General features: G+C 41.9%; 1 protein-coding gene across 2 annotated transcripts in view; it reads left to right on the forward strand.

Moving 5' to 3' along the window:
- Positions 1-15493, forward strand: part of lrp13b (low-density lipoprotein receptor related-protein 13 b) — a 40469-nt gene extending 24976 nt beyond the window's left edge. For both annotated transcript variants that reach the window (XM_033646380.2, XM_033646381.2), the window contains exons 31-47: positions 359-488; positions 2002-2195; positions 2461-2647; positions 3273-3485; positions 3571-3754; positions 3867-4068; positions 4153-4317; positions 4476-4730; positions 4901-5128; positions 5335-5469; positions 7416-7617; positions 7726-7851; positions 8307-8414; positions 12410-12646; positions 14444-14732; positions 14981-15074; positions 15312-15493. In XM_033646380.2, the coding sequence (XP_033502271.2) occupies positions 359-488; positions 2002-2195; positions 2461-2647; positions 3273-3485; positions 3571-3754; positions 3867-4068; positions 4153-4317; positions 4476-4730; positions 4901-5128; positions 5335-5469; positions 7416-7617; positions 7726-7851; positions 8307-8414; positions 12410-12646; positions 14444-14732; positions 14981-15074; positions 15312-15407 (3045 nt within the window). In that variant the 3' untranslated portion in view covers positions 15408-15493. The remainder of the gene's footprint in view (positions 1-358; positions 489-2001; positions 2196-2460; positions 2648-3272; positions 3486-3570; positions 3755-3866; positions 4069-4152; positions 4318-4475; positions 4731-4900; positions 5129-5334; positions 5470-7415; positions 7618-7725; positions 7852-8306; positions 8415-12409; positions 12647-14443; positions 14733-14980; positions 15075-15311) is intronic.
- The last annotated feature ends 7880 nt before the right edge of the window (positions 15494-23373 follow it).

The following is a 23373-nucleotide window of genomic DNA, read 5'->3' on the forward strand; positions in this document are numbered from 1 at the left end:
TGTTTTGACCAATTTGTTTCTGCACTTAAAACGTTAAATTGCAATTCCTGTTAATTCTGAACATTTTTTGCCTAGTTGCTGGTGCACAATTTAATATTTAAATAAAAAACAACTTAGTAAATTTAGATCTATGTACTTATTTGTTACAGTTGGTTTTGTAAAGTTAGGAAAGCAATGCTTAAGTCAAATTTGATGTTATCTTATGCATTAAGGAACGATCCCAGTCACTCTCACTGGTCCTGGATTGGTACTCTCTATCGACTAAAACCCAAGTCCCAGGTGTCTGTATCAGTACGGAGACTAAAAAGTAGAATCTGTGCATCCCTAGTTGACACATGGTCTCTTCATTTGTATCCAGAACTGTGCGTCATCACCGGCAAAGTGCAGGGAATACCAGTGGCAGTGTGGAGACAGCAGTCAGTGCATCCCTCTGTCATGGAGGTGTGACGGGAAGAAGGACTGCCAAAATGGTGTGGACGAGGACAAATGTGAGCATGTTTTATTCTCAATATTTACCACTGCTCAACTTCTGACTCAGTCAGGTTGGTTTTCTGCTTCAGACACTTTTTCATCATACATCATTGGCTGCATTTAGGCTTATTTAGATACAGTTAGTTATACACAGTGGTGGGTAGTAATGTGTTACATGTACCTAAGTATTTTTTTTGCTATCATATATATGTACTCATACTCTTCCATTGTGTTACATACTTCTTGCTAATTTTACTGATACATTTAGTTATAAATAATTTTTATATCCACTTGAACTCACACTCCTAACAGCAATAGTCTGATAGCAAGTGATAAGATAGTCCACTAGCTCATCATAGTACCACAGTTGGAACAGAGTTTATGTTTTGGACACTGATACACATACAATACAGACTGTGTCCAAGCTTCTCCTTTGGATTCCATGGGGCGCAGCTGTGTGTGCTCCGGTTGTGACATGGCTGCTGGAGCTGATCGTGGCCAAACTAGACAACGCTTCTGATTCTACCTGACGTCTTTCAGAAGTGGCTCTCTGCTCTGCTAGTGATACAAAGTTTTTCTTGCTCTGTTTTAGGAGATTAACAGTGCATAACAGCACGTATTTCTGAATGACACTTTCATGACAATCATTGTGCACTTCACATTTGTTATTACCTGTTGAGGATTATGTATGAACGTAATACCTTGATGAAATATATTACTTTCTACTCAAGTAGTTTATTTTCCGAGATACTCATTTTTGCTCTACTCAAGTAGTATTTTTATGAGTACTTTTACTTCTACCTGAGTCACTACAATTACAAAGTAACAATACTTTTATATAGGTACAGTTTTTGTTTACCCACCACTGGTTATACAACGATAGAGAAATCATTTCCAAAGGAATACTTCGCACATCTATTTCCACACAGGTGCAGAGGAGAAGGACGAGCAGAACACAACTTGAAGAAAAACTCCTGCACACTGTCTAAATTGCATTTTGGTGACTAGACCTTTATCAGGTTTGCCTCATGAAGGTCTAGTCAATCATTATGGCCATTATGATCATAATGATCAGAACAAATTTTCAAAATGACTGCAATTTCTGTTAATTCAACATCAGCCATATCATTTTTCATGAGCTGATATGCCCCATTAAAAATGACCCATTTATAACATACATGAATAATTCAAGTGCACCTGCTCAGTCAAATCTGTAATAAGATGAGGGTTTTAGTTCGTTGCAGGTATGGATTTTATCAGTCATGCATCCATACAGTATATTAATGTACTTAAGCTGTACAAGGTGATCATTTTTGGTAATGATGAAGACGGGCTGATGATCTGTTTCATTACCATCTCAACAGGGCCTCACAAAGCATAATGCCCATTCAGTTTTGTTTGTTTTTGTTTGCTTATTTCTGAGTGTTAAAACCTGCATATGTGGTGAAATGCTATCTAGTACAGTGAAATGTATTTTAATCACTGTAGAGAACAAGTCTCAAGAACGACTTGGTGCATTTGATTTGACAGGCGGCCAGAGAAAATGCCCCTCTCACCTTTACCACTGTGGTAGCGGTGAGTGTCTGGACCCCCGCCTGGTGTGCAACAGCTTCACCAACTGTGCCGACAGTTCAGATGAGGGCGCAGGATGCGCTCGACGAAACTGCTCCAGCCCATCAGCTCCCCGGTGTGACCACCACTGTGTCAGCACCCCAAATGGACCGGTCAGTGCAGAATGTGTGTGTGGTTGTTGTTCTGTCCAAGGCTGTTAGCACTGCTTTGTCCTAAATTTGACTAGTATGCTTATATGGAATGGCAAACAAGTCTTTAGATTAGTTTTCACTCTTGTACGTTTATAGATGGGTCATATTTCAGCCCGTCACATTTAAAGAACTGTATTTAGACACATAGCACAACATTTTGGCTGTATTTACAACATAAATGTCACACCAAGCTCATGAAAATACCTTCTCCCTCTCATTTTTGCAGAGGTGTTACTGTGCTGCAGGTTTTAAACTACAGTCCAGTGCTTTGTCCTGTGTGGACATTGACGAGTGCAATGAAGTGCCTCATGCTGTATGCAAACACACCTGCCTGAATACCCGTGGGTCCTACGTCTGTAATTGCCTCCCTGGCTTCTACCTGGAGCCTGACAACAAAAGCTGCAAGACCAAAGGTACCGTAGGTCCAAACACTGTCTGCCTGTTGAAGGAATCATAATGTTCACTATCATGTGCATCCTGTGTCAAGCAAGTTAAAGGAACAGTTCACCCCTAGATCAAAGTGCATATTTTTTCCTCTTACCTGTAGAGCCGTTTATCAGCCTGGATTGTTTTGGTGTGAGTTGCCGAGTGCAGAGACGGCAGACATCTCTACAGTGAATATCTCCAATATAATGGAACTAGATGGCACTCGGCGCCAAAAAAATTAATTTGAAAAACTCTACAGTAACGTCTCTTTCCTGAAATCATGACCTGGTTACTCAAGATAATCCACAGACCTTGTTGTGAGCAGTTTCATGTTGGAACTATTTTCTTTCTCCCAAATGACACCCACCAACTGCATCACCATGCAGACGGAAACATGCATCTACTCATGAACGAGAGGCTTGTTCATAAGTGGTGCTAGGTGAGCTAGATAAAGGGAAACTAGACAACAGTTAAGAAAAATCATGTGCCAAAAAGGGGTATTATCATATTTTTGATTACAAAACAATCTTTGCTCTTCAGTTTTTATACTATTATATTGGCCTATTACTCACTCTGGCCAGAAAACCTCACTGTTCACGTTTCCATCTCTAGACGAGCCTTTGCTTCTGGCATCAGTGCAGTCAGAGCTGTTACTACTGGGAGTCCACAGCAGCACCTTGCGTCTTCTGTCCTCTGCCAATCGGCCAGTCTTTTCACTCGATTATCACTGGGCTCAACAGAGAGTTTACTGGCTGAGCCCTGACTACCAGAGCATCCGCTGGGCTGACATGAAAGACTCAAACAGCAAAGGGACACTCATCAAAGGTACGGCTGTCTCAGGAACTCTACAGTTGTGTAACATGGTGTTGTCTGCAAGGACTAAAAACAATATAAATAAATCTTGTTACAGGAGTGAAATCGGATTTCATTGCAGTGGACTGGGTTGGTAAGAACCTGTACTGGGTGGATGGACTGGTGGGCCAGATTCTGGCTGTGAAGCTCAGCGATTCCGCAGTGAGATCTCAGGACTACACTGTGGTCCTGGGGGAAGATCTGGAGCAGCCAAGCTCATTGGTCCTGCTGCCACACACAGGGTACAGTGCTCAACTTACAAAAAAAACCTAGTAGAAGAAAACACAATGTTTATTTCTGATTTCAGCCCCATATTTTTCATCATTGCACGCATTGCATTGCCAACATTTTCAGGATGATGCTTTGGTCTGAGATCGGCAGCACCCCTCAGATCGAGCGGTCTGGGATGGACGGTTCAAAAAGGAAGGTGGTGGTGAGCCGAGGCTTGAGCTGGCCAGTCAGTCTGGCATATGACCTCCTGGACAACAGGGTGTACTGGGCAGATGAGAAGCTGCGCTGCATCGGTTCGGCCTCTCTGGATGGAGAAAACGTCAAGGTAATTACCGCCAGCTGATGAAAAAATAGTTTTCACGGTTTTAGCAGCTGGTGAATGGTGATGGTGGTACCCTTCTCTCACTAGATCCTCCAGTTGGTCGAAACACCGAGCCCTTTCTCTGTGGCTGTCTTCAGTGACAGAGTCTTCTGGTCTGACACGAAAAGAAGAACCATCCGCTCAGCTGACAAGAACACCGGCAAAGATCAAAAGGTTCTTCTGAAGAGACCAGGGCAGCCATTTGGACTGAAAGTGAGTCTTTAACTTTGAATGCTGTGGTTGTAACTCCTGAAGACCTTAATTATATTACATACTAATATTTTATGAATATATCACAGTTGGCAGTCATAACAACTACAGTATCAAGCCTTAGCTATGAGCCTTGATACATATGTTTACTCTTTCCGCAGCTGATGCACACCCTGTCCCAGCCAGCCATATCCAGCCCCTGTGACCAGCTACACTGCTCCCACCTCTGCCTCCTGGCCCCGACGACGAGAGGCAAGTCTGGAGCACTGGGGACACCAGGAAATCCACCGGAGCCGGGGCCTACGGCAGTGTGTCGATGCCCAAAGGGGCTGCTGCTTTCCAAGGACAAGATTACCTGCTCTCCGCCTGTGGATTCAACGTTCATCCTGCTTTTGTCTCATACCACAGTCTATCAGGTGAATGTGGTGTAAAGACCAGAACCTGCAGGCCTTTACTCCTGCCAGACACTTCTGAGAAACAAATTTAAGAAACTCTTTTCTTGTTAGAGGCCTTTTTAAATTATACACTTTCTTTTCTGTTCACTCTTTCTCACTTCCTCTTTACCTCACCCTCTCACTACTTGTAGATTCACCTACACTCTATGCATCGTGATGGTGTGGCTCTGAAAAGAATGCCAAATGGCAGAGATTTGGCCCTGCCTGGTGTAACTAAGGCCTTGGGACTGGACGTGTCCATCCAGGAGCTTTCTCTGTATGTGGCTGATGCAGGAAAAGGATCTGTTGATGTGCTGACACTGAGCAAGCCTGGGTCGGGACAGGGACTGACGCCCTCTGGACAGATCCTAAAGCTGGGGGTAGGCATAATCAGCTTTTCGAAGGACATGGCAATTTTTTAAAAATCTTGTCTTACATTTGATTTCAGCCAATGAAGAGGGGTGGTATAAACCATGTTGACAGTTATTATCCTGTAGTGACTCTTATTCAGCTTCACTTCCAAGCCAGCATTTCTCCAGTAAAAACTGTCACTCCCTGCTGAAACGAAACTTCTCTGTCCCACAAGGATGATCTAATCACGGCTCTGGCAGTTGACTGGGTGACCTCCAACCTCTACTGGAGCAGCACCGAGAGGCCTGATCTCCACGTGACCTCCCGAAATGATGGCTACACAATCTCACAGCTGCAGGGATCACTGACGGTAAAGTACAGCTCATATTTGTTCTTTTCTGCTCCTCCACCATCTCCTTTACCTCTGACATTTACACGACTCCTTCCTCCCTGCATACATTTCTCTTTAACTCTGCTCTACGACTTATTTGGACTTAGCTTAAGGTTTTACTTCTCTTGTGGACTGTTTGATATTGTTCTGACAAAAGGCGTCAATATTAGGTTGAAAGAGTTAATGCAATTTATGTAAAAGCGTAAATAGGCAAAGACAGTAACTTAACATTGTTGAGCTGTAATTTTCCAATAACCTAGATATAAGATTATTTATCAAAGTCTGTTTGGAAGATGGATTTTCAGGATAATCAACAACTGGGTAAAAATCTAGTCAGCAGATTTTTGCTTATACCCAGCCTCAGTACAAAATATCTTTTGTTAGCCATGCAGTGTCTTTCTCACAGAATTAGTATTTATTTGTGTTGGTAGCTGACGGGGGAATAATTTGTCAAGAAAGCCAGAGCCCTGTCTTGGGGAAGTTGTGTTTATATACACAACTAATTTGACACAGCAAAATATGAAGGGGAATTGTAATGACAAGCAAATTACATTTTCTTTTAAACTAATGAGGACATGTTGATAATTAATGCATCTGGCAAGTTGCAAAAATAATAGGCAACATATTTCATTTGTTTTCAGCCAAAATGGACAAACTTGCAATGCACCATCTACTTGTAGTGACGACAGCATTACTTTTTATAAGCTGTGACCAGCAGCTCTATAGCTGACTCTGTTTCCCCACCCTTTGGCTGCCACAGTTTTTTCCCTAGCAGACTGAAATTTGGCATGGTGGTTGCAGCTATTGTGATTTCAAGCTTGTTTTATTATCATTTTTTTAAATTAACATTTAAGAGAAATCACAATCTTTCCTTAACCTTCACCAAAGTGTTGTTACAGTTGTTGCTGAAACCTAACACAGTCAGGAGTCTGGACACAAACCTGGGATTCTGCTGTCACTAGGTGTTTTTCCATCCACCTCTTTTATGTACATTTTCAATTTGAGCATAAAAAACCTGAGTGGAAACTCCAAAAATTTGAAAAAACAATGTTTTTAAACTTGGGGGCCTAAGTGCAATGCAAACAGATTTAGTAAATGATGGCATAGTCATGATGTATTGCCATTGTGTAGGCCATTGCTAGCTCTCTTCATCGTCCCTGGATGGCTTTTAATGTGCTTATGTACGCACACAAGGCTGTTAACAGAACTCTTCCAAGGGCACACAGTTGTAAAATAGCTGTTTAAAACTCTTGTTTCCATTGTCCAGTGTGCTCTCTATTGTTATACATCCGTTGTTTTCCTTTGTTTGAGGTTTGACTGGCGATCTTCTTCTGTAGAGGTAAAATGGTACCTGGCTAGAAAATTAGTGCCACCTCCTGCCTCTTGATGAACCGACTCCAGATAAATTTGCATTTTTTTCTTTTCCCATTTTTCTGAAAATTTGCTTAAAATTGGCTCTACATTTGGATGGAAACCCAACTACAGTCCTGCACTTTATTATGCGTTATTATGAATGCAATTTAGTAATACACAAACATAATTTACAGGAGACAGGATTGGTAAATCAATATGTGACAGCTACACATAAATGAATGTATAGGAGCCCTGCCATGGTTGGATCTTCTCATGAGCCTTTGTACTGTAACTGGTAAGTAAATTTGGGCTTAATACTAGTTAATAAAACAAACAGATTTACTCTTAGCTGCCTCTTCAGTGTTGAATTTATTGTATAAATGTCTGCAGAAATATCTAGGTCCTCTGAATTACAACAAAGCAGTCCATACATTTACCCCACAGTTTTTACTCTTGACATTTCCTTAAGCTCCTTTCTTTACATGCCCCAATACACCTTTTTCTCTTTTGCAATCATTCGCATTTCCTGGTACTTTGAATTTAGCTCAGGTCTTGTACGTTTGTCCTCTCAGGGCACCACATCCATTGCACTTCATCCCCCCTCGGGACGGCTTTGCTACACAGCAATAGGTGCAGCAGGTGGGAAGAGCCAGACAGAGGTGGACTGCGCCTGGATGGACGGCCGTAACAAAGTAGTGCTGTGGAGGAAGTCGAGCATCCCCAACTCACTGGTCTTTTCCAATCAAGGAACTATGATCTACTGGGCTGATACAGGTAAGGAGTTAAAGAATCTCACATAGTTAATACCTTCATAAGAGCATATTTTTATTGGCGTGTTCCTTCTTGCCTGCGTGTACCTGTCTGCTTACTCTTCTCCTCCAGGTGAAGGTGTAATCAGCTCTATTGGAGTGGATGGAACAGGATACAAACAGTACAAAACAGGGCCAGGCCTGCTCCTCTCCTTCACACATACTGAGAACATCCTCCTCTGGGTCACCCTGGATAAAGGTAAGGATGGAAGCACAGGAAGAGCAAATTTGAACGCCCACAGTGTCTTCGGGGGAAAATATCTAATAATCTGCTCAGTCCTGCTCCTGCAATTTAATTTCTCGTACATCTTGGCTTTCACATTTGTTCCATCTGTCTTCATCCCCATCAGGCAGCAGATGGCATCAAAGACTAATGTAACAATGAATTATTTAGTCCACCTCTTCCCCGCAATACTCTTATACATCTTTAAACATCCACTTGTAATCACCAGCACCTTTTCTCCTCTCCATCAGATCGGTTATTGGTTCTTTGAAATCTTTTTATTCGCTTTGAATAATGAACTCACACATTTCCTCGCCACTCACCCTACTCAGCAGCTTCTGATTTCTGCAGGGTGGAAAGTTGTAGAATGTCTTTTATGCTTCGTAGATTATTTTTTTACTTATGTTTGTGTTTGTTTTCAAACTGTGTAGATGTAACCAAACTGTGGTTCAGTGACGGCCTCCAGCCTAACCAACTGTGGTTCGAGACAAAGATCAGCGTGGTGGAAGTCAAAGCCTACAGCAACGACACTCAGTCTGGTAAGTACCAATTTAGCTTTAACACAGCAGTTTGAATAAAAAGCACCTCACTTAGTAAACAGCTACAATCTGCAACAGGGAGGTAAATGACTATAATGGAACAAATAGTCAGGAAAATAACAGCTCTCAGGCAGGTAAAGAGTAGATTTGCAGACAGGTGATCTCAAAAGAAGTGACACCATTGTGGAGGACTCTCCGACGGCCACTAGATGGCAGGTGAGGCATGACAGGATGTAGAAAACTCCAGACTGGGAATGCAAAGAGTCTGAAGAGGGAGACGGAGCAGGGATCATGATGACACAAATAAAACACCGGAAACATAAACATACAATAGTATGAAATAATTTTAAGCACAAGAAATCAGAAATCACTTCAAATCACAATGAAAGACACAAACATAATGACTGTGTGACACTTCAATTGAAAAAACATGGCTGGCCTCAAAAATCTGTGTCCATCCAGTTTTGTAGGTCATTCCGAGTGCAGTGTCTTACCTGTAACAAATGACTGATACAGCTGTTTCTTATCAGTGTTTAGGTAAAAAGATAAAATACTGTACAAAGTTGATACCAACAATCAAGGGCATCAGTTTCATTTCAACATTGGGGGGTGGACATAAATGAAAGAGGAAGTTTCGGGGTCCTCTGCCAGAACATTTTTAAGGGTTAAACACTTTATTTCCTTCATTCTCGTGAATTTTTATGCACCAATTTGTGCCTCCATCAAGTTATGGTGTAATAGTCTTCTGCTACATGTTCATGTTTTTATTGGGAGGTACAAATCCACATGCTTTAAATACTGAGGGGAACGTCGCCCCTGCGTCCGTCCGTCTGTCCGTGTTTTCAAGACAGCTGGATGTTGTGATTCATGCTGTTCCTTCTCCCCTATGTTGTAATCAATCTATCAACCTTAGTGCTGATTTACCAGGTGATTAGCACCAATGTCACAACCACCTGAAGATTCTGATGGAGTAAAACTATTTGGCTGCTGAAACTGTGAAAGTGGCCGATCAACATTGAAATCCTCTTTACACAATGGATTAAAGGACAACTTCGGTATTTTTCAACCTGGGCTCTATTTCCCCATGTGTATGTGTGCGTATGATTCATGGGTAAAATTGACTTGGTTGGTTCAGTATTGAGCCGCGAAACGAGCTAAAACGGTAATGGGGGCAAATGCGTCCTGTATAAAAGTGCTTTTTTTCGCCACTGACCGGTTCAGATCGCCAGTGTTATCTCTGTAAATAGCATATTGTAGCGGCCCTGGGGCAGTGGTGAGTGTGAATGAGTGGAGTCAGCTGTCAGTCAGTGTTGGAGCAGAAAGGCGGAGGGCGTCCCCGCTTGGTATTGTAAATGAGAATGTGTGTGTGAAGTGTGTGTTTTTTCGCCACTGACCGGTTCAGATCGCCAGTGCTATCTCTGTAAATAGCATGCTAACTTAGCCTTTCCCTTACCTCTGGGCTGTGTGATGTCACAAGCTTTGCTCCACTGTGTCTGTAGCTCTCTCTACTCATGGGACAGCCGTTTTCTTGAGGAAGAGGTGTTTCGGGATTGGATGTCTTCTCTTCTTCGACTGGCAGTAGTCATCTTGGGAGAAGTGAGCACTGCAGACCCGATGGTCTGCAAGGCGCAGTGTCTGGAGAGGAGTGTTAGCATCCATTTGTAGCACAACTAGCCACAACTTCAGCATCTCGCCATCCGACAAAGGCAGCCTGTGAAAGCTGTACAGGGTGTTGCGCAACATCCTGTTCTTGCGTTCGGGAAAAAGGCCCGTTTATTTGAGCGCTCCAAAAACTCCGGTAACACTCCAGGGGGTAGCACGTAAAAGACTCCGTCCCAAACTCTGACTCTTCTAGTGTAACACACACTTCACACACACATACTCATTTACATTACCAAGCGGGGCCGCCCTCCGCCTCTCTGCTCCAACACTGACTGACAGCTGACTCCACTCATTCACACTCACCACTGCCCCAGGGCCGCTACAATATGCTATCTACAGAGATAACACTGGCGATCTGAACCGGTCAGTGGCGAAAAAAGCACTTTTATACAGGACGCATTTGCCCCCATTACCGTTTTAGCTCCTTTTGCGGCTCAATACTGAACCAATTTTAGAACGAGTGGTACCCATGAATCATACGCACACATACACATGGGGAACTAGAGCCCAGGTTGAAAAATACCGAAGTTGTCCTTTAATCACTGCCCAGGTTTGTAATGCCGACCAACAGGCTTGCAGCACACCGTCAGCTTAATCTGAAAAACAGTAGCAGGTCAAACCAGTTTTCAAGTCATAAATCAGGGATTAAATCCATCTGCACCCTAATATTTTCACTGCAACTTTACTCTCTGCTCCAAATGCAGGACGCAGAAGAGGTGTGTTATCAGACACTCGGGGAACACAGAATGAAAAGACTTGCTTAGGCTCAGTTTAGATGAGCCTAAGCAAGTCGATAGATGGCAGAGTGATGTGATACCTGCGGAGAGATGAGGCTTGGTAAGCTGTGGGAGATCCTAGATTGTTACTGTGTGCTGCAGTGGGAACGCACAATGATGAATTGAGCTCAACACACACACACACACACACACACACACACACATACACACACACACACACACACACTAGGACAACACTTCTTGCGTATTCTCTTGAGCTGTTGAGCACCTTGGTTTCACAGGAACATTTCTGTCTTGTTGATAATACACAAACATGAATATACCTCATAACCAGTAAAGCTGCATCTGAATCCAAGATCAACAGCCTACCAAATTACTACAGTTGATACCAGTTGAATTTTAACGTTACAAAATTTTTGCCAGTGCTGGAGTAAAATTAATTATCAGACTCTGCACAACACAGTTTCTGCTAAAACTAGAATTGAAGCAATACTGTAGATATGCACAACCAAGTCTTACCAAAGTATTTCAGAGCAATGCAAGTATCAGTTGGCGCATATCCAGGAGCCCAATGTTGTTACGCAATAATTCATTTACAAATGTCGACACACCTCTTGTTTCCCAGTGCCAAAGCAGATTATATAATTACAGACAGCCAGGAGGCCCTGACTTGTGTCTAAAGCCACAACAGATTATTGTTTGGCATGGGATTAGTTCTAATAAATGATCTGGTTTGTGGCTTATTTATTCCCACGTTACTGCACGTTAAAGCAACTGTATGTAGACACAAGGGAGCCTATTTTCCCACAGTAGGATGTACTTAGCTTTGACCAGCAGCTCTGTAGCGAGGTGAAGTCCATACCTTCCTGTGGACCTCTTTACAGAAGAATTATGTACTGTAGTCACTGGCAAGAGATCAATAAGTTTTTTATCCTGTTTGAATTGTGCCATGAAATACAGATATGGTGCTTGTCAGTTTAATACATAATTTTGCAAGTCAATAAAGTTGCAGTTTGTTGTAAAACTGATGAAGTTTAAGACTTAAAATACATAATTAGACTATAACAATCCTGTAAGTGACGTCCCGAACATACTGAGAAGAGCAACAGTTGCTCGATCTTTTACTTCCTGGCTGATAAAAAGATGAGTCGCTGGAGAAAATACATCAGTTACGATAACGATGCATTTGTGCGTGGATCATAGATATGTTACATATCTAGCCAGCTAGGAGTTAAACTATACAAAATGACAACAATAAATGCTGTTGACACTACGAGACCTGTGAGCTCCTGAAAAGAAGAAAGCTCTAAATAAAATGGAAACCACACTGCTGTTTCAGACTAGAAGAAATTTCTAGATGGTAATAAGTGATTAGTTTATTTAAAATTCAGTGGATTGCTATTAATTGTAAATTAAGATAATTCAAAGTCTCCCCTCATCCACTTAAAATAAAGTATGAGCAAATAAACCTAACATCAGAATTATTTAGGTTATCACTTTAAGTGTGACAAGCTGTCACTTTAATTTTCTCACAGAGGAAGTAAAGGTTTTTTTTGTTACTTAATTTAATAATCCTCTTTAACCCATGTCCTCCAGGAACTAACAGCTGCTCCAACAAAAATGGTGGATGTGGCCAACTGTGCCTGCCCTATCCTGGAGGTCGCACATGTAAATGTGGCCGGGGCTTCTACACTGCCGGCGCCACTTCCTGTTCCCCACTTCCCGACTGCCCCACTGGGGAAGAATCCTGCTTTGATGGTAGCAAGTGTATCAGCAGCAGCAAGTTCTGTGACGGACACGTGGACTGTCCGGACCAGTCAGATGAACAGGACTGTGAGTTTTCATCCAAATCTTTAATTATCCCACTCAGTTAAAGTCACAGCAGCCAGGGTAGATATCATAATAATCATTTGAATCAATCATGATTTTTAGTCGCCTCCCCAACTTTGTTTTGTTTAAGTCATGACTAACTACAAAATCTTTAAATATAAGCCTGCAAAATATCTTTTTTCTATGTTTCTCATCCTAGGACCCATTTTTAATTAATTCTAACTACAATTATTCTAATCCTGCCCAAAACAGTGCATAAATTGAATGTAACTAATGTTAGTAATTGGATCGTGTTAGGCCAAATCATTGTGATGTCACGCTAACACTTATGTTGTGTTCACACCGGCTGCAAATAAAATTATAGCTACTGCGCAGCGATGGGTTGGGTCCGGGCATTTTTTAGGCAATTCTGAGCAATAAGCAGAAGAATTGGAAGACATTTAGGAATTTAGCAACACAATCTGCCTTTTGCATCAGCTGAGGCTTGAACTCACAACCTCTGAGACTAAGAATCAATTTCTATCTCACTGAGCTAATTAGTCAGTGACAATTCATGTCTAGCTTCACAAATTGACTAAGCCAGACGTGCAGGTTTAGCAGCCATCCATGCATGGAAAAGCAGATTTCAAACCACTGTAAAAAATTCAGTTATTAAGACAAAAATCTGAAAATACACATATTGCATCTAGACAGCATGGAGATGTTGGTAATTTGTTTGTAACAATGATTGATTTGCTCCATAAGTGAAAAACTGATGTTTAAAATTGCCATTTTTACATTGACTCTAGAATTTTGTCATTTTTTTTCATGAACATTGAAGATTTATTTAGCAAGAATTTGCATGTATATGTTTATAGTACCGTTTACAGTCAAACATTTTGATGCACTGTAGGCTCAATTTTTGATGAATCAAAAATCTGAGAAACATAGTTTTTGTAGGACAGTCTGAAGATGCTCTGTAGCAAGTTTGGTGTCAATTGAGCAAAAATTGTGGGAGGAGATAGGTTTAAGAAGTTTTACAGTTTTTTAATAAAACAGAGTGAACTTCATAATTTTTAATAGGTTTAGTATAATAGCTTCAGTATTGGGGCTACAGTTTGATGAAAGTTGTGAAGTTGTAGCACATATGGTTGATTTGTTATGAATTTTCAGTTTTGAACTTTAGACGCTTGCTGTAGCGCATCAGGACTAGTGGCTTGAGCTTACAGCTGAGGATATCTGGCATGAGACTGGACCTTTGTGCAAAGTTTGGTGATTTTTCACCCATGGGAAGTAGGAAAGAAGAAGAAGAAGGAGAAGAAGAAGGAGGAGAAGAAGAAGGAGAAGAATTATTCATTATTCATTGATTCAGCAATTTCAGGCTTGTATGATGCAAATTTTCATCATGTGTATAAAGCGAGTCAACACAAAATATTCTAGTGTTCAAGCTTGAGTAACGCAACATGAAAATTTGCATTGCATCTGGTGTGAACACAACATTTAGGTAGACAACTGGCAATTGTTTGAATTGCAGAGATATGCAAAATCGGCAAACTCTGTTATTTCTGTTGTCATTTTTCAACCGAAACTGTTTTGTTTGAAAATATATATTCAAAAATGGTAGTCCGACCTGTATGACATTTCTGCTGTGCTTCTTGTACGTACTGTGTTGCTTTGCCAGTGTCTATTTGTAATATCTTCACGGCTTTACCAGGGGGTCTCGATGTATAGTAACAAATACTAAAATATGTGTAGTGTAGAAACATTTTTATCACAGTCACACACCATGTATCATAATCACTAACACTGATTTCTCTTCAGGTCCAAACACAAACTCTGTGTCTTTCGGGACCAAGTCCAGTGATGGCCGCCCAAACGCCCAGAAGAACTCTGTTCTTTCAGTTAAAAGAGGCTCCTGTGATCTTCAGCACTGCAACAATCATGGCAACTGCATCATAGAAGGCAAAGTGACTCGCTGCCAGTGTATGGCTGGTTACAAGGGAGAGTTCTGTCAAGAGACAGAAACTGGAAAGAGTCATGTGGGTGTGATCCTGGGTGTCCTCTGCCTCCTCGCTGCATTGGTGGCTGCTGGTTTTGTTTTTGTCAGAAGGTACATGAGAGGATGACTGTTTTCTTTTGCACCCTGATCAGAGGGACTCACTTTAAAAATGAGATTGGTGTGTATTTCTGCTGCAGCAGCTCATTTCACTGAGTGACACTTTACGAGCCTGAGAGGACAAACAATTGCAGTGGAGTTTGGTTAAAATTAAATTTTTAAGAGAGTCTTGGACCTGTACACCACTTCAGAACTATTTTGTGCTGTAGTAACATTTGGCTTTTTAAATCTTGTTTCAACAGGCGAGGCTGGGAGTCGCTCAGAAACAGATCCACGGAGAAAGAAATTCTGATGGCCAACATGGGTCTGCCATGTGAACACTACTCAGACTCTGAGGTAAAGGTCAGGCCACTCAGCACATATTCATTTAGATAGATAAGCAGAGATGTTCTGAATTTATTTAAGACTATAGACTATTAATGTGGCGCATTTATTTACTAAACCAGTTCAGGTGATTTGACAATTGCCTTATCAGTTTACTCCTGAAATATCGGTCATACATTTCTTTAGTATGAGATGCCTTCATAAGTTTTACAGTAGGGAGAAAAGTTTCTGATCTTCTCTTCTCCCCAGGAGCTGGATTCCCCGGTAGATGTGAAGAAGCCATCGCTGATGTTTAAGTCACTGCAGCTTCAGGAAAACTCTGAAGGCAGCAGACATGGCGAGTAATGTCTGAGGATACATTTCTGTGGTGCTTAATGTAAATATGCTGATGGACACTGTCTTTTGATGAAATAAAAGTGAGAAGGGATGAACCAAACACTACACTCTTCTTGTCTTGATTTCTCAAACTGAGACAACTTCTGTAGCGTCTTGTTGGCTATGAAAATATGTTATCAGCGCTTGATCTTGCCCAGGTTTTATGACTCAGTTTCAAAAACAGGTAAGATTATTTCAATATATTGGTGATTTGTAAGCAAAGTTTTTGTTCCATTATGCCTCGTAAATTCCAGAGATTTCATAGCCTGACAACCAGCCAAGTCTGAGGTCATGTTTAATTTGCTTTGGCAGATGTATCTCCCTCGTGTTTTGACAGATTTCCAGTTGTCCTGGCCCGAGGCAAGCCAGTCACAACCAGCTATCCAAACTGTGGTGTGTTTGAGACGATGACTGCCAGCTTGCCATCTTGGGCACTTCACGCACATGCTTGCGCAGGGGCACTACGGTGAGCATAAACCTAACTTTGTGAGGAGGAGAGCCGTTGATACATTTTTAAAAACAACCAAGATGGCTGCAGCTGATGTGGAAGTCTCCGTTGAAGTAATATTTTCAAATTCTGATGGCAAAAGTGCCAACACTCCTTTATAGACAAACTGGTGCTACACCATCACAGCTCATCTCTTCACACTGTAGCCTGTTATTACTGCTCAGCTACGTGACATGTTGCTCTGATCAGTTGTACGCGTCAACCAGTGGCATTTTTATCCACAGCCTTTGATAATCCTCCTTTTAAAATCAAAAATGAACAGAGAGGATCTAGACTAATTCACATTTGGGATTTGGTCAGGAGATGTCAGGCTAGCGATTTCATTTTGTCTCAATTTCTTTCCTTTAAAAGCTTATAATTCTGTAGTTTTCTCTTTGGTCACGTAACACATGCACGGTATGGATATCTAATATCTGAATCTGGGCAACAACACTGAGAAAATGAGAAATATAGAGGAAGTGTCACTGCGACGTATTTTTAATACATGACCTCAACAATTTCACTTATGCAGCTTGTACTAACTGCATTTGTATGTACTGGAGACATATTTGTGTCAATCTTGAATCATATTCTTTCCTCACTAAGTACATATGTTTACCAATGGTTAGAATATTCATCTGAAATCTAGGTACATTTAAATGCATCTCTCCACCAGTGAACATTGCAGTTTGAGTAGTTTTCACAACCGAGGATATTTTCCTATCACAACCCTCGAATGAAAGACGGACAGACTTGTCACCATGTTTAATCTCTTCAAGCCTCCTCTGTTTACCTCTCCGTCTTTACCCATCTGTCATTGTTTGGAGCTCATGATGTTACTTAATGTTTCGTCAACCCCCACATTAGTCTTTGCATTGTATATCTTCCTAATCCTACTGTGGTGACGTTGATTGATTGTGACTTAGCAAACAAGCACAGTTTGAAGGCAGACAGACCTGTCAGGCCTGTAACTATTTTTTTGATCCTGTCAGACATATATACTACTGCCACAGTCTACTTATACTATGAGTTTAATGTTAAAAAAAACAACAAAACATTTTTCTGCAGCTGGGAGTTTTACAAGCCATTGGTTTGTGCTGAATATGGACATTTGGATCACATTTTTAATTACTATATTTACTTTATATTTACTGCCAGTCTTTACCAAATTGTATTTGTATATTTATCTATTTATTGTTAATTTAATTTGAAAGTAGCTACCTAATTAGCTTGCTAATTCCAGCATGTCTGTATGCTAACATTACAGTGGTTACAAGAAATTAGCCAAACAAAGTTGTCACTCATCTGATGATAGCAAAACAGTGTGTTGATGAAGTATTTATGCCTCGTTCCTATGGGAATCTCTGTGATATCAGATGTGCCTGCGAAACTCGTCCCCTCCACAATATTTCGGTCCAGAATTTGCTGTGAGTACATAAAAAACCTTTTGCGGTGGATTTTGTAGAGACCGTATGACATTGTGCTAGCTTAGCTAACAGACTGCTAACTGGCTAACAGGCTATTTGCTTTAATTCAGTTGCCTGTGTTGATTGTCAAGTGAGTTTGTATGATTAAAAAGAACTTGTTTATCTACTTTGAACACATTGTGAATCTGAGTAATGTTGTTCTGTTAAAATATGGTTATACATTATATACAGTCAGATTGTCATTATGACTCGTTCAGCCGTTCATACGTCTTTTAAATTAAATATTTCATAAAACATGCCATGTAGCTGGCAGGTCCTGTTTCTGTCCCGGTAATGTTCCAAGTGCAAATTCCAAACTACTGGATTGTAAAATAATTCTGTCTATCCGTAAAGAAATGCACTTCCTTGTGTTGGACACTAGAGGCATCAAACGTGTATTTACGGATCTACAGACACCAGTCACATACGTAAGTAGAAACGAGGCACATGTTCTTGCTAGGGTTGAGCTGAGTGCTCGGATGAAATGAATATCTGGTCCAGATAATGTAGTTATTATGAAGACTAGTATCATACAAGTAAAATGTGTCACTGACTATGCATGATAAAGGAAAATCCTCATTTTGGTAGCTGTTTTTAATGTATTACTCTTGTGATAAAAAACGGTCTGAAGCACAATTCTGAGGCTGTTCTGTAATTTTTTTCCTTATAGGTAATAAATATTGCAACTTCTGATTAATCTTTATAAATTTCAGGCTTGAAATAACTTTTGATTAGGTCCCGGGAGGGACTCGGAGTAGAGCCGCTGCTCCTCCACATCGAGAGGAGCCAGTTGAGGTGGTTCGGGCATCTGGTAAGGATGCCTTCCGGACGCCTCCCTTGGGAGGTGTTTCGACCTCGGGGCCGCCCCAGGACACGCTGGAGGTATTACATCGCCCGGAAGAGCTGACGGAAGTGGCTGGGGAGAGGACTGTCTGGGATTCTTTGCTGAGGCTGCTGCCCCTGTGACCCGGACCCGGATAAGCGGAGGACGACAAGTACGAGTATGAGTACTTTCGATTTAAAACCCGCCCTCTTCTGGCACAAAGCCCGCCCATTCGAAGTACAGAGACAGATAATTTAGTTGGCTGAACAGATACAGATAATGGTGTCCTTACTCATCCCTAGTTGTTATATTTCAATAATGTAGTGGCTAATTAGTTAGCTATCTAGCTTGTTACTTCCACCATGCTATCATGCTACACTGGTAGCACTGGTGGAATACAGTCTTACCACACTGTCAGCATCCACAGCTCTGTCAGTCAATGAACTTCTAATTGTCAGCCGTACTGGAGGACAGTAAGTCTACACGGACCCTGAAGTAAAACGCAGCAGGTTATTATTTGTGATGTAGACTCAGGAACATTGACTGACAGAAATTCATTTTGTACTTATAAAGCAAATATGAGGAATTTTCACGTCCAAGCATATTTCTCTATCACAACCCTCGACTCAAAGGCAGACAGGCCTGTCACCATGTTTAATCTCTTCATGCCTGCTCTGTCTGCTTTTCTGCCCTTACCTGTCTGTCATTGTTTGGAGCCTCTGATGTTTTTTGAGGTTTCTTCAACCCCCTATATTTGTGTGTATTGTATATTTTACTAATGCTGCTATGGTGACACTGCTTCTGTGTTGTCAATGGTGCTCATCTGCTAATGCCTGTGTCTTTATTGTCGTCTTGCTGTCTAGTGTGTGACTGAGTGCCATCACAGATCACCCCGTCATCCTACGCTCCTTTCAGTTTGTGTCCCGCCATCATAATGTCACAGCTTTCCATGTAAGTCTGTAGCCCTTCTGTAATTTGATACCAGTTTCGATCAGATGCTTCCTTGTTCTAGAGAAACATATTTAATGTGAAAGATCACTTTGTTTTTGTACTTCCACCTGCATAGCAGCCAAAGTTGATCCAGAGATAGGACACACATATGCATGTGTTTACTGCTTTTGACATTTAAAAACAAATGCTGAGGTACAACGGACTCAGACTTTGCCTTGGTGATGAATAAATATCTACTTTTCACCTGCACTCTATCTGCATGTGTGTGTGCATAGTTTATCAGATGTCATGCATGGTCCTCTTGACTCCATCTCACACTGGTGCCTGACAAAACAAACATCCACACATCTACAGTATATTGTGTTGTTGGATATGCAGTTCTATTAACAAAGCCATGTGGCAAAATACCTGCAATATTGTGGAATGCAGTGTAAATGGAGGTGCAGTTACTTCTCTCATGCTGAAGCACAGATAGTCTGTCTGTTTTCATGCATTGGTGGACATTTCCCTTCTTCTCTGAGACTCATACAATATCTTATCTTTGTCTTTATCTTATTGGAAAATTAAAAATGCAACTTCCACTGGTTCGTGGGATTCAAAGGAGACCAGATGTGTTTTATTTTTAACACCCAACTTACCTTTCATATATCTACAGGTGAACTTCAGAAACAAAGGCAACAGTCAGTGTGGGTCAAAATGCCATGACAGGCTTTTATTAAATGCAGGGTCCCTAACAGCACTACTATAAAAGCAATTAAAAGTTAGAGCATCCTTCTGCAGTGGAGCACCAATCTATAAACCAGTGCACTGGAAGTATACTACATGTGGATGACCAAAACTACACACAAAATAAACCCATTTCCAACAGAAAAACACCAAACTACAACCAGTGCCACATCAAACCTTAAATTATATCACCACAACTCACCACGTGAACTCCCATAGCACTAGTGCTCCCTTGACCGGAGGCCAACACCAACTGCAGCACTAAAAGATAAAACCCTACGTTAAGTTCAATTTACTAAAATACAAGTAAAATAATTTGCAATAAATAATGGAAAATATATAGAAAATAAACAGCAAGCAGCACTTTGCCTGTGAATTGAACACAACACGTGTTAATCTTCGTCATTCTACGTCATTCTTCAACATTCATACCTTTCCTCTGCTACTACTTCTGGACTGTTAGGGCCCTTTACAAAAAGAAACTAAGTCGTTGACCCATCCATCCATCTATTCTTCCATCCATCCATTCATTTTCATCCACTAATCTGGGGCCAGGTTGTGGCGGCAGCAGGCCAAGCAGAGCACCCTAGATGTCCCTCTCCCCAGCAACACTTTCCAGCTCCTCCTGGGGGATCCCAAGGTGTTCCCAGGCCAGATGAGAGATGTAATCCCTCCAGCGTGTTCTGGGTCTGCCTTGGGCCCTCCTACCAGTGGGACGTGCCCGGGAACACCTCCAGCAGAAGGCGCCCAGGAGGCATCCTGATCAGATGCCGAACCACCTCAACTGACCCCTTTCGACGCGAAGGAGCAGCGGCTCTACTCCGAGCTCCCTCCAGATGTCTGAGCTCCTTACCCTATCTCTAAGACTGAGCCTAGCCAACCCATGGAGGAAACTCATTTAATCGAGCTCATGACCATAGGTGAGGGTTGGGACGTAGATGGACCAGTAAATCGAAAGCTTTGCCTTCTGGCTCAGCTCTCTCTATACCATGACGGCTCGGCACACAACTGCATCCCTGCAGAAGCAGCACCAAACCGCCGATCCGTCTCAGGCTGTATTTAACCCACACTCGTGAACAAGGTCCACAGATACATGAACTCCCTCGCTTGAGGCAGTAACTCTCCCAACCCAGAGGGAGCAATCCACCGGTTTCCGGCAGAGAACCATGGCCTTATATTAACACTCAAAAAAACAATACCTCGGGGTGTGTTTGCACCCCTACACTACCTTAACTACTGTTTAAAACACAAAGTTTCTTCGGCTCACCAGGCAAACATGTTCACCAGAGTGATCCCAGATCAAGGATGAGGCTCACATACCTGTGCTCCATGAGCCTCGTAACAGCTGAGGTGCTCTCACCTTGACTGGCCAACTTTTGCCTGGGTCCTAGTGTCCCCCTGCTACATTTTGATCAAAGAAACAGCAGGACTGTAGATGTTTAACTGTCACATTATGGGTCTATTTTACAGTTATTTATAAGCTGTGTACAAACATTTATGTATTACACACTTCTATAGTTGGATGCAGCTACACGCTTCACCAAAATTGTGATCACCCACTGTCTTCCTGTGAGAACCCAAGGTGTTGTAAGCCGAGTCTGGATATGCAATCCCTCCAGCATATCCTGGTTTGCCCAGTGGTCTCCTCCCAGCTATGCAGGGAGGCATTTCTAGAGGCAAACTCAAACAAAAGCTGTTCTGCTCGGACTTCCTGGATGTCTAAACCCCTCACCCTGCCCAAAAACCCTAAATTACGTTTTTCTCCAAAACATAAGGTTTTGAAAGACCAACCATGCATGAACACACAGACACAAGGAAGAGGTTTCTTAATCAGATAAATCAAAAGAAATGGAGCATGAGTTTGACAGCTGGCTGGGTTGCTGAGTGCGCACACAGCCATGTTGCAATAACCACAAGATAATGACTGTGATTCCCAGGGTGACTAATTTGTGTTTGGTGAGATCCAGCCACTGAGCAGTTGCAGTAACAGTAAAAGTAAAAAGTGTAAACATAAAATTGAATAAACTATGATGAATGATATCTACAAGTTAAGGCTGGTGGCTCCAGGTTACATTAGCCACCGTGATTATTTTTCCCCTCTACTTGCGTAACACATCCAAATCTCCAACAAAACAGTGGTCAGGTTGAATTATGAATAGTGTAGGTACCAGGTCTTGACCGGGCACCCAGGAATGACACCAGACTTTGAAGCTATAGCAGCCAAGCCACGAAACTACAACTTCCAGGTTTCAAAAGACTCAATAGACTTTTTTCCCTTAGACTTACATTGTAAATCAGTGGATACATTTTTTTTTACCATCACTTCCCCTGTAAAATGACCATTGCAGCTTAACACTTAACACTAAACACAAAGTACAGCTGAAGCTGATGGGGATGTCATATGTTTTGCAGGTATTTGGGCATAAGTACAGGACAAACTGAAACTTTGGCTGGATGATGGCAGTCAAGGAGAACTCAGGAGATCACTAAAGTCATTAGGATTCATCTGTCTGTACCAAATTTCATGGTAGTCCGTCCACTAGTTCTCAAGGCTTCACCAAATTTCAAAAATGTCAACCTGATGGTGGTGCTAGAGGAAATGTCAAGGGTGTTACCAATTTGGTAATAGAGGATTTGTTCTCCATAGACCAGGAATAGCTATAGGTGTGACACTCCGTGCAATGGTTAGCACTATTGCCTCACAGCAAGAGGGTATCTGGTTTGAACCGAGGGTGGGGTTTTGAACTCCGAGGTGGGGGAGTCCTTTTGTGCTGAGTTTGCATGTCCTACCGGCATTAGTGTGGGTTTTGTCCGGGTACTCCAGCTTCCTCCCACAGTCCAAAGACATGCAGACTAGATCAACTAGTGACTCTAAATTGACCGTAGGTGTGAATGTGAGTGTGAATGGTTGTCTGTCTCTATGTAGTCTCGCCACCAGACAATCAGAGATCTCCGCCTTCTGATAGTCTGGGGACACTCCTTTCTAAAATGTGTTATCACGCCAGCGAAAACGGCCGGCAACAAAGCAACACCTCTGGCATTTTTGAAAAGGACACACCTTCTCGGAAATGTGCACTCCTCCTTTTCTCGTCCGCAAGGAAACAAACACACAGAGAGCTTGAAAATGGATGCCGTGAGATCTAACTCCGTTTTATCAAACGTGCTCATCCGTAAAGAAAATATTTTTCCAGCGGATGTCTTAGTTACAACATGATTGAGCTAACTGGAGTAGTTTCATGTCGTATCCGACAACGGGAGGCTTTTAACAGATGACGTCCTGATGTTAGCTTTGCTGCTAGTGTTAGCTGTCCCTGTCAGCTGCAGCCACTGATCCTTTCTAGACATCGTGATTTCCCAAAACTGAATAAATACCACACATAGCAACACAAAACTGCTTTGCTAGCTCAATCATGTTGTAACTAAGATATCCGCAGGAAAAGATATTTTTTTCACGGACCGTTTAATGAGTTATTACCTATTACA

This window comes from Epinephelus lanceolatus, chromosome 19 (genome assembly GCF_041903045.1).
Source record: "Epinephelus lanceolatus isolate andai-2023 chromosome 19, ASM4190304v1, whole genome shotgun sequence".
In the NCBI taxonomy this organism is placed as follows: Eukaryota; Metazoa; Chordata; class Actinopteri; order Perciformes; family Serranidae; genus Epinephelus; species Epinephelus lanceolatus.